At 37.9% G+C, this 11,360-nt stretch overlaps 1 protein-coding gene and 1 long non-coding RNA gene across 5 annotated transcripts; one reads left to right on the top strand and one right to left on the bottom strand.

Annotated features, from left to right (window-relative positions):
- Positions 1-73: 73 nt before the first annotated feature.
- Positions 74-4,623, top strand: LOC146576642 (uncharacterized). 3 transcript variants are annotated; one of them, XM_085272687.1, is made up of 3 exons: positions 85-207; positions 440-520; positions 1,638-4,623. In XM_085272687.1, the coding sequence occupies exon 3, from the start codon at positions 1,662-1,664 to the stop codon at positions 3,411-3,413; it is 1,752 nt and encodes a 583-aa protein (XP_085128813.1). In that variant the 5' UTR covers positions 85-207; positions 440-520; positions 1,638-1,661; the 3' UTR covers positions 3,414-4,623. The 3 variants fall into 3 exon arrangements, with proteins under 3 accessions (XP_085128812.1, XP_085128813.1, XP_085128814.1); XM_085272686.1 differs by lacking the exon at positions 440-520 and having other exon boundaries at positions 74-207; XM_085272688.1 differs by lacking the exons at positions 85-207; positions 440-520 and adding an exon at positions 310-402.
- A 134-nt stretch (positions 4,624-4,757) lies between these two features.
- On the bottom strand, positions 4,758-9,320 carry LOC146576641 (uncharacterized). Of its 2 annotated transcripts, XR_014892348.1 has the most exons (3): positions 9,187-9,320; positions 6,747-7,756; positions 4,758-6,071 (listed from the first exon to the last, which is right to left on the bottom strand). It is a non-coding gene; the product is annotated as an uncharacterized LOC146576641 (long non-coding RNA). The 2 variants fall into 2 exon arrangements; XR_014892347.1 differs by having other exon boundaries at positions 4,758-7,756.
- Positions 9,321-11,360: the final 2,040 nt, after the last annotated feature.

Raw genomic sequence — 11,360 nt, 5'->3', positions numbered from 1 at the left:
TTCTCAGAATTCTGAGATTAAAGTCAGAATTCTGACTTTAATCTCAGAATTTTGAGGTGGGCACCTGCAGGCTTCCAGCTTCGGTGACAGCGATGTGTCCAGTTTGGCAGGTGGAGAACTAATTCACTAAATATGGTGGATATAAGTGACTTTTTGCGTGGCCGAGGGGTCCCCGAAGATGCTATTTTATTAATGGAAGAGCAGAAGGTGAGTAACAAAAAAGAGAAATAGTTTGGTGTCTCCTATTTTTACAGGAAAACAGTTACGGTACAGTTACGGTTAGCTGTTAGCATGCTTGTTAGCTTATAATGTTATATAGGAATGAACGTGTTTCACGATGTTACAGTATACTAGGTGAATTGACGTTTTAACTGTTGTTGATCGCAGGATCATCCCAGATGGGTTCGTTGCATTTTATTTTATTGTTCTACTATTTCAGAGTTTTTCAAGGCAGTTAAGCGGAGCTGTGTTACAGATGCTAGCCGCCTGCCAATATCACTGATATATTTGATGTGTACAAGTAAGTTACACTTAGTACAGCGGAGGAGAGAAGCTGTAATGAATGTTTATGCGGATATTTCACTCAGAAAAATGGGTGGCGTTCATACACAGCCACCGACACAGCCCCGGTTGTTGTTCTGACGGTGGCCGACTGACGATCCCCTCACAACATGTTAGCTAACACAAACTAATGTAGTGCATGTAACTGTGTATACGTTAGTGGTACAGTGTCGGAAGAAATGAGCAAACTGTTTATAATGTCAGAATGACATCATCTTTCTCCTATATATAAAAGTGCTGGCTGAGGAGCGCTGCCGGGTTGAACTTTGACCTCGGAGTGACGTGACGTTTGTTCGCACAACCAATAGAAGTGCAGAAAGTCGCAAATCAGGCATATTGTTCGCATAAACACAAAAATAAATAACGAAATAATCCCGATATTGTGCCAAAGACTGATTTACAATGTTACTTTGTGTTCTATGTGTAATACCTTTGCTTAAATGACTAAATGGACTGTGTATTTATGACTCTGCGTTATAGTCTTACATACATAAGTAACATTCATATGTACAGATAAAAATGTTCAGAGCTATGTACACAAGCGTGTACACAAAAGTCTACTGCTGATCGAGCTGCTCAGTGGTCGTACAGTCTCATGCAGAGAGCGTGGAGGTGTTGTCCATGGTGGATGTTAGCTTAGACAACATCCTCTCCTCCCCAGTCTGCTCAGTGGACTTTAGCAGACCGCTAAAGCTGGCCCTCCCGACCAGTTTGTTAAGTTTCCCCCTGTCCCTCTCTGCCATTCCACCACTCCAGCAGACCACAACATAAAAGACAGCAGACGCCACCACAGTGTCGTAGAACATCCTTAGAAGACGTACTACCTACATCATAACCAATCAAGTCCCACTTTTTTTTAAATACAGAAGAGGATTTATTATTTACTGAAAGGCTATGCCTTAGTTTGCTTCTTTCATTATTGTGTTTCGCCCTGCATAAAATAGATAGCTTTTCTGATAACTACAGTCAATACTCTCCTACTGGCATTAACGAGGCCTAAGAGGCTTAACTGTAACATTGCTTTGCAGCGTAAATGTTGCAGAAAATGACTGTCTTTTCTTTCTTCCTGTGTGCAGATTGACTGTGACGTCATAGCGCTGATGGATGACGCAACTTTGGCAAACTACATTCCCTCGTACGGAGACCGAATTGCCGTCTTCAATTTCTGCAAAAGCAAGCAACCACTGTCAAAAAGAAAACTAGGACTTCTGCAAAAACTTCGTGAGAAAATGAAAACCAGAAAAGAAAGTCCAAAGGAGAACACTTCACATACAGATGCAGGAATAAGACAGACAAAGAAGCAAAAAGCAACACGCAATGTTGAGATAGGATGGATACATTGTGATGGAAAAATAGCCAAACAGGTGAGAGCGAAGCAGGGAGGTGGCACTAGAAAAATTCAAATGGCCACTGATGCTGGATTAAAAGATATTCTTCAGGAAGGAAAGAAACTTTTTTTTCCTAATGGCATATCTCCTAAGGGATGTGAAACAGATTTTGAGTTTGAGGTTTGGGACTTTAAACAGAACCACCTTACTGATGATACCTGCCAGTCTATTGGCAATATGTATGAGGCAGCGAGACTGACAATGTTACGCTTCTACATTGCAACAAAACCAAAAGATCCTGAAGAAGATGCCAGCGAGACATCTGAAGTGGTGTTTGTCTCAGAAAGCAGTGGCAGTGATATTAATCCATTGCAAGTGGGGGAAGTCAGGGGTAATTTTGATGAAGTCATCGCTGGTTCAGAAATTTTAGATGATCCAGAAATTACTTTTGGTCCAATTTTTGATGCTGAAGAAGATACAGAAGACACATTAGTCTATGAGGGTTTTCTTGTACCCCTCAGTCCACCTAATTCAGAGAACATAATAACAATCACCATACGTCATACTGACACTTTACATGACATGATTACTGCTTTCTCTGATGAGGAGATTTTGACCAAAACACTGAATGTGAAGCGCATACTTCCAGACAACACAGAAGAACCAGGCACTGGATCAGGAATACTAAGAGATGTACTCACATGCTTCTGGCATGAATTTTATGAGCGATGCACCCTAGGTGCAACCATTAAAGTGCCATTCATTCGCCATGATTTTCCTGCTGAAAAATGGAAGGCAGTTGGGCGAATACTCCTGAAAGGTTACCAAGAATGTCAGTATTTTCCAAATAAACTTGCAATCCCTTTTATGGAACAAGTGCTTTTCAGTGGTGTTTACAGTGATCTTAAAGCACACTTTCTACAGTTTGTCAGCAGCCAAGAATGTGATGTTTTGATGGAAGCAGTAAAAGATTTCTCTGCAGTTGACTTGGATGATCTTGTGGAAATTCTTGACAGTTATGGCTGTAGAAAAAGAATCACTGCTGAGACTCTTCCTACAATCCTTGATGAAATAGCACACAAAGAGCTTGTCCAAAAACCAATGTTTGTTATTGACTGCTGGCGGGAGATCATCGACCCCCATATCTCCCTCAGTCCGGAGGGACTGACCAAGTTATTCTCTGAACTGCAACCAACTTCAAAAAAAGTGTGCCAGCTGCTGAAATTTGCTGTGGATTTGACTCCACAACAAAAAGAAGTGAAAAATCATCTCAAAAGATTCATCAGAGAGCTGGATAACATTAAACTTCAGAAATTTATGTGTTTCTGCACCGGATCTGACCTTATAGTAACAAACAGTATTTATGTGGAATTTCAAGATATGACAGAGTTTACAAGAAGACCAGTCGGACGCACGTGTGGGAATGTTCTGCAGCTAGCTAACAGCTATGAAAACTTCCCAGATTTTCGTTCTGAATTTAATGCAGTTCTTGAAAGTAATGTCTGGGTGATGGACATTGTTTAGACTCTCACAGCAATGCGCTACATTTGAACTGCTCATGCACACTAGAGCATAACTGTAAAGAGATGTTAGGAATATGTATTTTTATGTATTTTGAACTTATACAGTATACTTTTTTTAATTAGAGAGAAGTTTCTCATCTCTGTTAGAAGTCTAGTTTTGGCTAATATTTCATTTTCTTTTATCATTTTGAGTTTTACATAATACAGTCACAAAACAAAACGAACAGGTACACTGTTTACTACCATATCCAGAGCTGTCTTCACCAAATCCAAGCTTTCCAGCTGTAAGACAGAAACCTTCAGCAAAAGCATGAAGAAAGATTACTTAAGATCTATAAACTATAATTAAACTGCTCTTAAACGTTCTTTAATGCACCATGTGTGGTGTGAGAGCTCAGCACAGTCAAATACTTTTGTAAGTAATTAGTAGAAAGACTAATTCATTCAGATGGTATTTTCTTATTAGGTCAGGGCTAAAACTGAACATAGTTATAACGTAAAAGTAATGCTGTTATGCAACACTGTATTGTAAAAGGAATAAGTACAATTTTATACTTTAGCATTTGTCATGTCTGAAAACATTTTGCTTTACAGTATATGCAATTTTTAGTTAAGGTAGGTTAAGGTATCAAAGTTTGGCATTTGTTGTTGATTACAAAGGTTCCATATAAAGTTGGTGAAAATATTTTTTTAAATTCCAGTATTTTCTTAATGTCATATTGTTTCTAAGCATACCTGTTATTCATCCATCAAATTGATTCAAGCTGCTTAAAGGATTCAGTCTGTTTTGAAGATGGTTATTGATTACTGAGATCATAAATAAACACTGTACACTTCAGTGCAGTGGTCAAGTACTGTGATTATTCAGGCATCCTTTTGTAATGCCAAATTGGCATGTTCTCAGATATAGTATTAATCTTAACACCTGAAAAAATGTCTTGTTACTGCCAGAAATTATGCATTTTTATTTGTATGCATGTATGTTCTCAGTCATTCACACTTGTTTTTATTTCTATACCATAGATGACACTGAAGGAATATGTGATACCACAATAGCCAGTGTTCATGGTCTTTACAGTAAGTCACTGATGTATACTGATGCATAACAAGACTATATGAGATCTATAAGTTTGTTTTAAAAGTTGAGTCATTCTTGTTACAGGGCAGCTTATACGGTTATGAGTTTTAGCCATGTTATTGGCATTGGAAAGAACAGGTTTCTTGTAAACTTTTTCCAATAAAATGTTACTGTACACAGTACATTTGTATTGTTGTTTTGAATATGTTCATCAAACTCCATATCTATTTGAACATGCCAGAATTCAAGAGACTGCCACACATGAGCTCAGTAACATGGAAGAATACCATTTATTTTTAATTTCAAATATTTCATAAAGATACACAAATATAAATGTAAAACATGTTGCACTTAATGGGACAATAACTTGGTTCCACTTGCAGGAACTGTTTTGTTGCATTGTTGCTGGGATACTACAAATAAAAGTCAAAATATTTTTGGTATGTTTCTTATAATTTTAGGATTCATATCATGAAGGAGCCTTGTATACAACAGCTAACACTGAATCAGTATAGCAATGATTCGTGGTCATTTTACATGAAAAACCAGCTAAAATATCTTACAACTAACAGAAGTGAAATACATTAATAATTAAGTGATGGATCTTCACATGGGTAAATGATTATAATAGCTTTGCTTTAATATAATTGCACTAAAAGCTCCCCAAAAGGCATAACGACTTTAAATATTAACAATGATACGTTTATAGAAACATGCTGTTGTCAAGACCTAGAATTGTTAATGCTACTATGGTTTGCTGAAACATACCACAGATAACCCGGGCACTTAGCATATCATATGCTGGTGCCTGGGTTTCCAGCCATGAATATTAAGAGTAAAGTTTGATACAGAAAACAATGAGCAGGGAGCTGGTCAGTTTATATTTTATATACTATGCACATGTCTGGCAACAAAACACAGAAATTTATATTGCAATTTACTGGTAGGCAGGTTTACACCACTTATGATTCAATCAAAAATATAACATTTGTAAATGCAGTTTAATGTATGGCCTTTTAAAAGGATTGACATGTGTTTCATAACTGATTGATAATATCACAATATTCAGCTTTTTCAAGTAATATATAAACATTTCTGTTTAATGGTAGTGTGAATGTAGAAAAACATTTTTCATTTAATGCAGTGCAGAAATACCTGCATAAAAGGTACCTGTAAGACATGGCACCTACTATCAAATCACGTTATCAAGATAAAGAGAAATATTTTGTATTTATTTGTACATTTACACACTGAAGTTCCTTAAATACTTTGCAGTATTTCTTCTCTTAACCTAATGTACAGATCCGCAGCACCAAGTGGATCTCCTGGGGCATCCCATTCATTTTCTACCATAAGCAGACAACACAGTTCAAAGACTGTTTCATCACAGGGGTGTTGACCTTTTGGGCTACACTCTTCCATACACAAAGTGATATCCTCCATAGAAATAGGCTTCAGTCTATCCTCAGCACTGTGCAGCTCTGGAAATGAGTACATTACTACTGGTCGACCCGATGCTGCACTACCACTTGGCCGGATTTTGTGCGAGTTCCATGTGTTCACAACTTCATCAAGTTCATCCTACATGAAAAACAACACAATATAAGTACCGGTATATGAAACAGACCATGTACCAGTAGATTTAGCCAAAGTTGAGGCTTATTAACTCATTAATCAACAGACATAGAAACTGACCTCTAATTAATGTAAAACCAAGCAGCAACAACAAAAGAGCACTTTCACTAAACAGCACATGGACACAGAATGGTGCTGCATGATTCTGCTGTTGAATAGATAGCCCAACACTTTATACTCAGTGTGCAATGATTCTACAATAAATTTTCAATAGAGAATTAACCAAATGATAGGATTGCTTTCTGAAACCGTGCCCAAAGGACCACTAGGTAACAGACTCCATAGTAATTTAAACCATGTGGCAATAAATAAAAAAAAATGCTCCATGCACCTGTGCTGAGAAAGGTGCAGTTACTTCCACTGATAACATGAATACAATTCCATCAAAGTATTAAAATGGAATCCCAAAAAGTTGATTCTGTTCATCTGGATGTAGCGTTTTCAGTGTGAGAAATGTTCTGTCAAAAAACATTCCTTACCTGGCTGATTGAGCATGCATCAAGACATATTAAAATGGAAATAAAATTCATATTTAATTTAAAGAAAAAAAATGTTCTAACCATATTTATATTTTCTATTTATGCAGCTAAGACATTACATAGCATGAGCACATGCTTTTACCTGAATAAGATTGAGAAAGCAGAATTGGATAAGACTTTTGTCCAAAAAATCCCCTGTGAAGTGGCCATCATCCTGAAAAGTTTGAAATAAGTTCATCCAAAATTGTGCACTCTGTTTGCGTAGGGTAGCCCACCATCCTTCTATACGTTGGTTGGCCGTACTTCTTCCGTAAAGGAAACTTTTCTCACCTGCAAAACTGTCTGTGTGGTTTCTCCGTAAAAACATCTGCATTTGTTCAACACAACCATTTTCGGTACCTCGGTCAGCACGTAACCTTTCTGGACATCCGCTGATGCATGAAACTGTTTTCAGAAAATAACTTGCAATCAATTTAGGGTCACTGTTTGTAGTATAAGCCTCCATCCATAAAACATAGCGGCTAAAACCATCTATGCAGCCACTGATAGCAATACCATATGGTTTCAACTTGTCATAGCCATCCATGTGCCAGAGAGCATTTGGCCCTCTGCAGCTGTACTGTCGTCTTCTCAACCGTCGAGCTCGTCTCAGTTCCACACCTTGAGGGTCAAGCAATTTGATTATGCATCTTACAGTATCTTGTGACACCACAAATCCATGTTGAATTGCACGTAGATGTAGCCAACGATAACCTTGCATCTGTCCATTTGTCATGATCTCTTGTTGGACAAAGGCTAGCACTTCCTCCAAGTTTGATTGATTCTTCCTTCTAAAAAGCCCAAGTCTTTTACAAATTCTCTTTAGAGTTCGAACACTTATAATTGTCTGATGACTATGTGCTAAAATTGAAAGTATTTCTTTGTTACTGAAAGAAAGTCTGAAATACAGTCTTATTAAGTCATCCAAATCTGACATGTCAGCCACTGTTTCTCTCACTTTGAGAGGTGAACTTTTTGCAGAAGTCCTAGTTTTCTTTTTGACAGTGGTTGCTTGCTTTTGCAGAAATTGAAGACGGCAATTCGGTCTCCGTACGAGGGAATGTAGTTTGCCAAAGTTGCGTCATCCATCAGCGCTATGACGTCACAGTCAATCTGCACACAGGAAGAAAGAAAAGACAGTCATTTTCTGCAACATTTACGCTGCAAAGCAATGTTACAGTTAAGCCTCTTAGGCCTCGTTAATGCCAGTAGGAGAGTATTGACTGTAGTTATCAGAAAAGCTATCTATTTTATGCAGGGCGAAACACAATAATGAAAGAAGCAAACTAAGGCATAGCCTTTCAGTAAATAATAAATCCTCTTCTGTATTTAAAAAAAAGTGGGACTTGATTGGTTATGATGTAGGTAGTACGTCTTCTAAGGATGTTCTACGACACTGTGGTGGCGTCTGCTGTCTTTTATGTTGTGGTCTGCTGGAGTGGTGGAATGGCAGAGAGGGACAGGGGGAAACTTAACAAACTGGTCGGGAGGGCCAGCTTTAGCGGTCTGCTAAAGTCCACTGAGCAGACTGGGGAGGAGAGGATGTTGTCTAAGCTAACATCCACCATGGACAACACCTCCACGCTCTCTGCATGAGACTGTACGACCACTGAGCAGCTCGATCAGCAGTAGACTTTTGTGTACACGCTTGTGTACATAGCTCTGTACATTTTTATCTGTACATATGAATGTTACTTATGTATGTAAGACTATAACGCAGAGTCATAAATACACAGTCCATTTAGTCATTTAAGCAAAGGTATTACACATAGAACACAAAGTAACATTGTAAATCAGTCTTTGGCACAATATCGGGATTATTTCGTTATTTATTTTTGTGTTTATGCGAACAATATGCCTGATTTGCGACTTTCTGCACTTCTATTGGTTGTGCGAACAAACGTCACGTCACTCCGAGGTCAAAGTTCAACCCGGCAGCGCTCCTCAGCCAGCACTTTTATATATAGGAGAAAGATGATGTCATTCTGACATTATAAACAGTTTGCTCATTTCTTCCGACACTGTACCACTAACGTATACACAGTTACATGCACTACATTAGTTTGTGTTAGCTAACATGTTGTGAGGGGATCGTCAGTCGGCCACCGTCAGAACAACAACCGGGGCTGTGTCGGTGGCTGTGTATGAACGCCACCCATTTTTCTGAGTGAAATATCCGCATAAACATTCATTACAGCTTCTCTCCTCCGCTGTACTAAGTGTAACTTACTTGTACACATCAAATATATCAGTGATATTGGCAGGCGGCTAGCATCTGTAACACAGCTCCGCTTAACTGCCTTGAAAAACTCTGAAATAGTAGAACAATAAAATAAAATGCAACGAACCCATCTGGGATGATCCTGCGATCAACAACAGTTAAAACGTCAATTCACCTAGTATACTGTAACATCGTGAAACACGTTCATTCCTATATAACATTATAAGCTAACAAGCATGCTAACAGCTAACCGTAACTGTACCGTAACTGTTTTCCTGTAAAAATAGGAGACACCAAACTATTTCTCTTTTTTGTTACTCACCTTCTGCTCTTCCATTAATAAAATAGCATCTTCGGGGACCCCTCGGCCACGCAAAAAGTCACTTATATCCACCATATTTAGTGAATTAGTTCTCCACCTGCCAAACTGGACACATCGCTGTCACCGAAGCTGGAAGCCTGCAGGTGCCCACCTCAAAATTCTGAGATTAAAGTCAGAATTCTGACTTTAATCTCAGAATTCTGAGAATAAAGTCAGAAGTCTGAGAAAAAAGTCAGAATTCTGAGATTAAAGTCAGAATTCTGAGAAAAAAGTCAGAATTCTGAGAAAAAAGTCAGAATTCTGAGAATAAAGTCAGAATTCTGAGAAAAAAGTCAGAATTCTGACTTTATTCTCAGAATTCTGAGATTAAAGTCAGAATTCTGAGAAAAAAGTCAGAATTCTGACTTTATTCTCAGAATTCTGAGATTAAAGTCAGAATTCTGAGAATAAAGTCAGAATTCTGAGATTAAAGTCAGAATTCTTTTTTTTTTTTTTCCTGTGGCCCTAATCCTCTTCCGTAGTGATTTAATGTAGTCTCTATTTGAGGTTCACTCTAAGGAATCAAAATATGTAAAAAAAAAAAAAAAAAAAAGAAAGAAAAAAAGAAAAAAAAAGAAAAAAGAAAAAAAAAGAAAATCATGAAATTTCAAACTTTTTCCAACAAATGAATAGGAAATCTTGTCAAGATTTCTGCAGGGTTGGAAGGATGATGTCTGGTCTTCCAGCAGTCAGTTTCTGGAGAACTTTCGCCTCATAAGTCCTAAGAACATCCCAGAACATTTATTGGTTTGATGCACACTTCTAACTTGTGTTAATTTTGTTGCCACCATATTTTACTATGATGGTGTATGGTTGGGTTCCATATTGAAGGAGAAAAGTGACTTAAACTCAAGCAGCACCCACTGGGCAGAGCATTGTGTTGTTAAATGAAGTGTATCCTGTAAAAATCTCCCACTTTAATAACACCACCATCACCATATTTCCGTAACAATGCTTTTAAAAATGACGTCAAGAAAACTCCAGCATCTTTACCTTTGTCATACAAATGTTGTTCTAAACACAAATACCTCAAACTAAGATTTTCCCCAAACCTGTGTCCATCTTCTTTCCTTTTCTTTTCTTCCCCTTTGTTGGTATTAGATCCACAGTAGACAATGAGATTAACATCTTACTGATAGGAGTGCCCTGAGTGGCTCAGTGAACAACTCATCATGAGGACAAGAAGAAGAAGCATCAGCAGTTCCCCTGGGAACAATGACAGGAGACAACCCAGAGTGTCTGCAGACTCACAGTGAAAGGAGGAAGGCGAGGCTGGGTTCAAGAAAACACAAAACAGGAATTTCACAGTGTGTGATAGACAAGACACAAACGTAGTACACAGTAAACAGCCTGTGGACTGACTTAATGGTCATTAATGCGATCTGACATTCATCTTAGTCACAATACAAACACAATAGGTTGACAACAGAGACAAAATTTTTTTCATGTTTTCAAGTATTGGATAATTCTAGTGTTGGTGGAAGAACTGAATCTTGTAGATGGCCAAACCTTTTGTCAGGATAATCTTGTTTGTACAGTGTTGTGAAAAGGTATTTGACTCCTTCCTGATTTCATAGTTTTTTGCATATTTGTCTTGGATGTTAAAGATAATGAGACAGATTTAAATATTACGCCAAGATAACCTGAATAGTTCAAAATCGTTTTTCATTTATTAAGGTAAAAAAGCTATCCAAACCTGCCTGGCCCTGTGTGAAACAGTAATTACCCCCTAAAGATAATAACTGATTTTGAAACTTTTAAGACGTGTTTGTGATAACTGGCAATGAGTCTGTCACTTTGTTGTGGAGGAATTCTGGCCCACTTTTCTTTGCAGAATTGTTTTAATTCAGCTACAGATTTGCCCGAACAGCTTTGGTACACCTTGATTCTCAAACTCTCTCAGTGAATGGCTCTGTTGAGATCAATCTACAACTTTTTTACATGGGTTGTACTCTGATATTCTGAACTCTCCAAAATATGATTTTTTTTAGGGGTTCCAGGGGGGTGACTCCTGTAATTGTAAAAAGAAGTCACATTCTACATTAGTCGATGGGGAAATAGCCCCAACTCCTCATGGACCAGTGCAGATCCATCTAATGACAACGATAATGATGGTGATTTTAAAGACTTATGGA

The sequence above is a fragment of the Mchenga conophoros genome, linkage group LG4, assembly GCF_057382185.1.
Source record: "Mchenga conophoros isolate Kocher_MC1m ecotype Shallow Benthic linkage group LG4, M_conophoros_male_GT1.1, whole genome shotgun sequence".
Taxonomy (NCBI): Eukaryota; Metazoa; Chordata; class Actinopteri; order Cichliformes; family Cichlidae; genus Mchenga; species Mchenga conophoros.
The sequence above is the reverse complement of the archived record's forward strand: the minus strand, read 5'-3'. Positions and strand labels throughout refer to the sequence as shown.

Coding starts and splice junctions, on each gene's coding strand:
- LOC146576642 (XM_085272686.1), top strand. CDS start 133: ATGGTGGATATAAGTGACTTTTTGCGTGGCCGAGGGGTCCCCGAAGAT. Junction 208..1,637: donor TATTAATGGAAGAGCAGAAG/GTGAGTAACAAA, acceptor TCCTGTGTGCAG/ATTGACTGTGACGTCATAGC.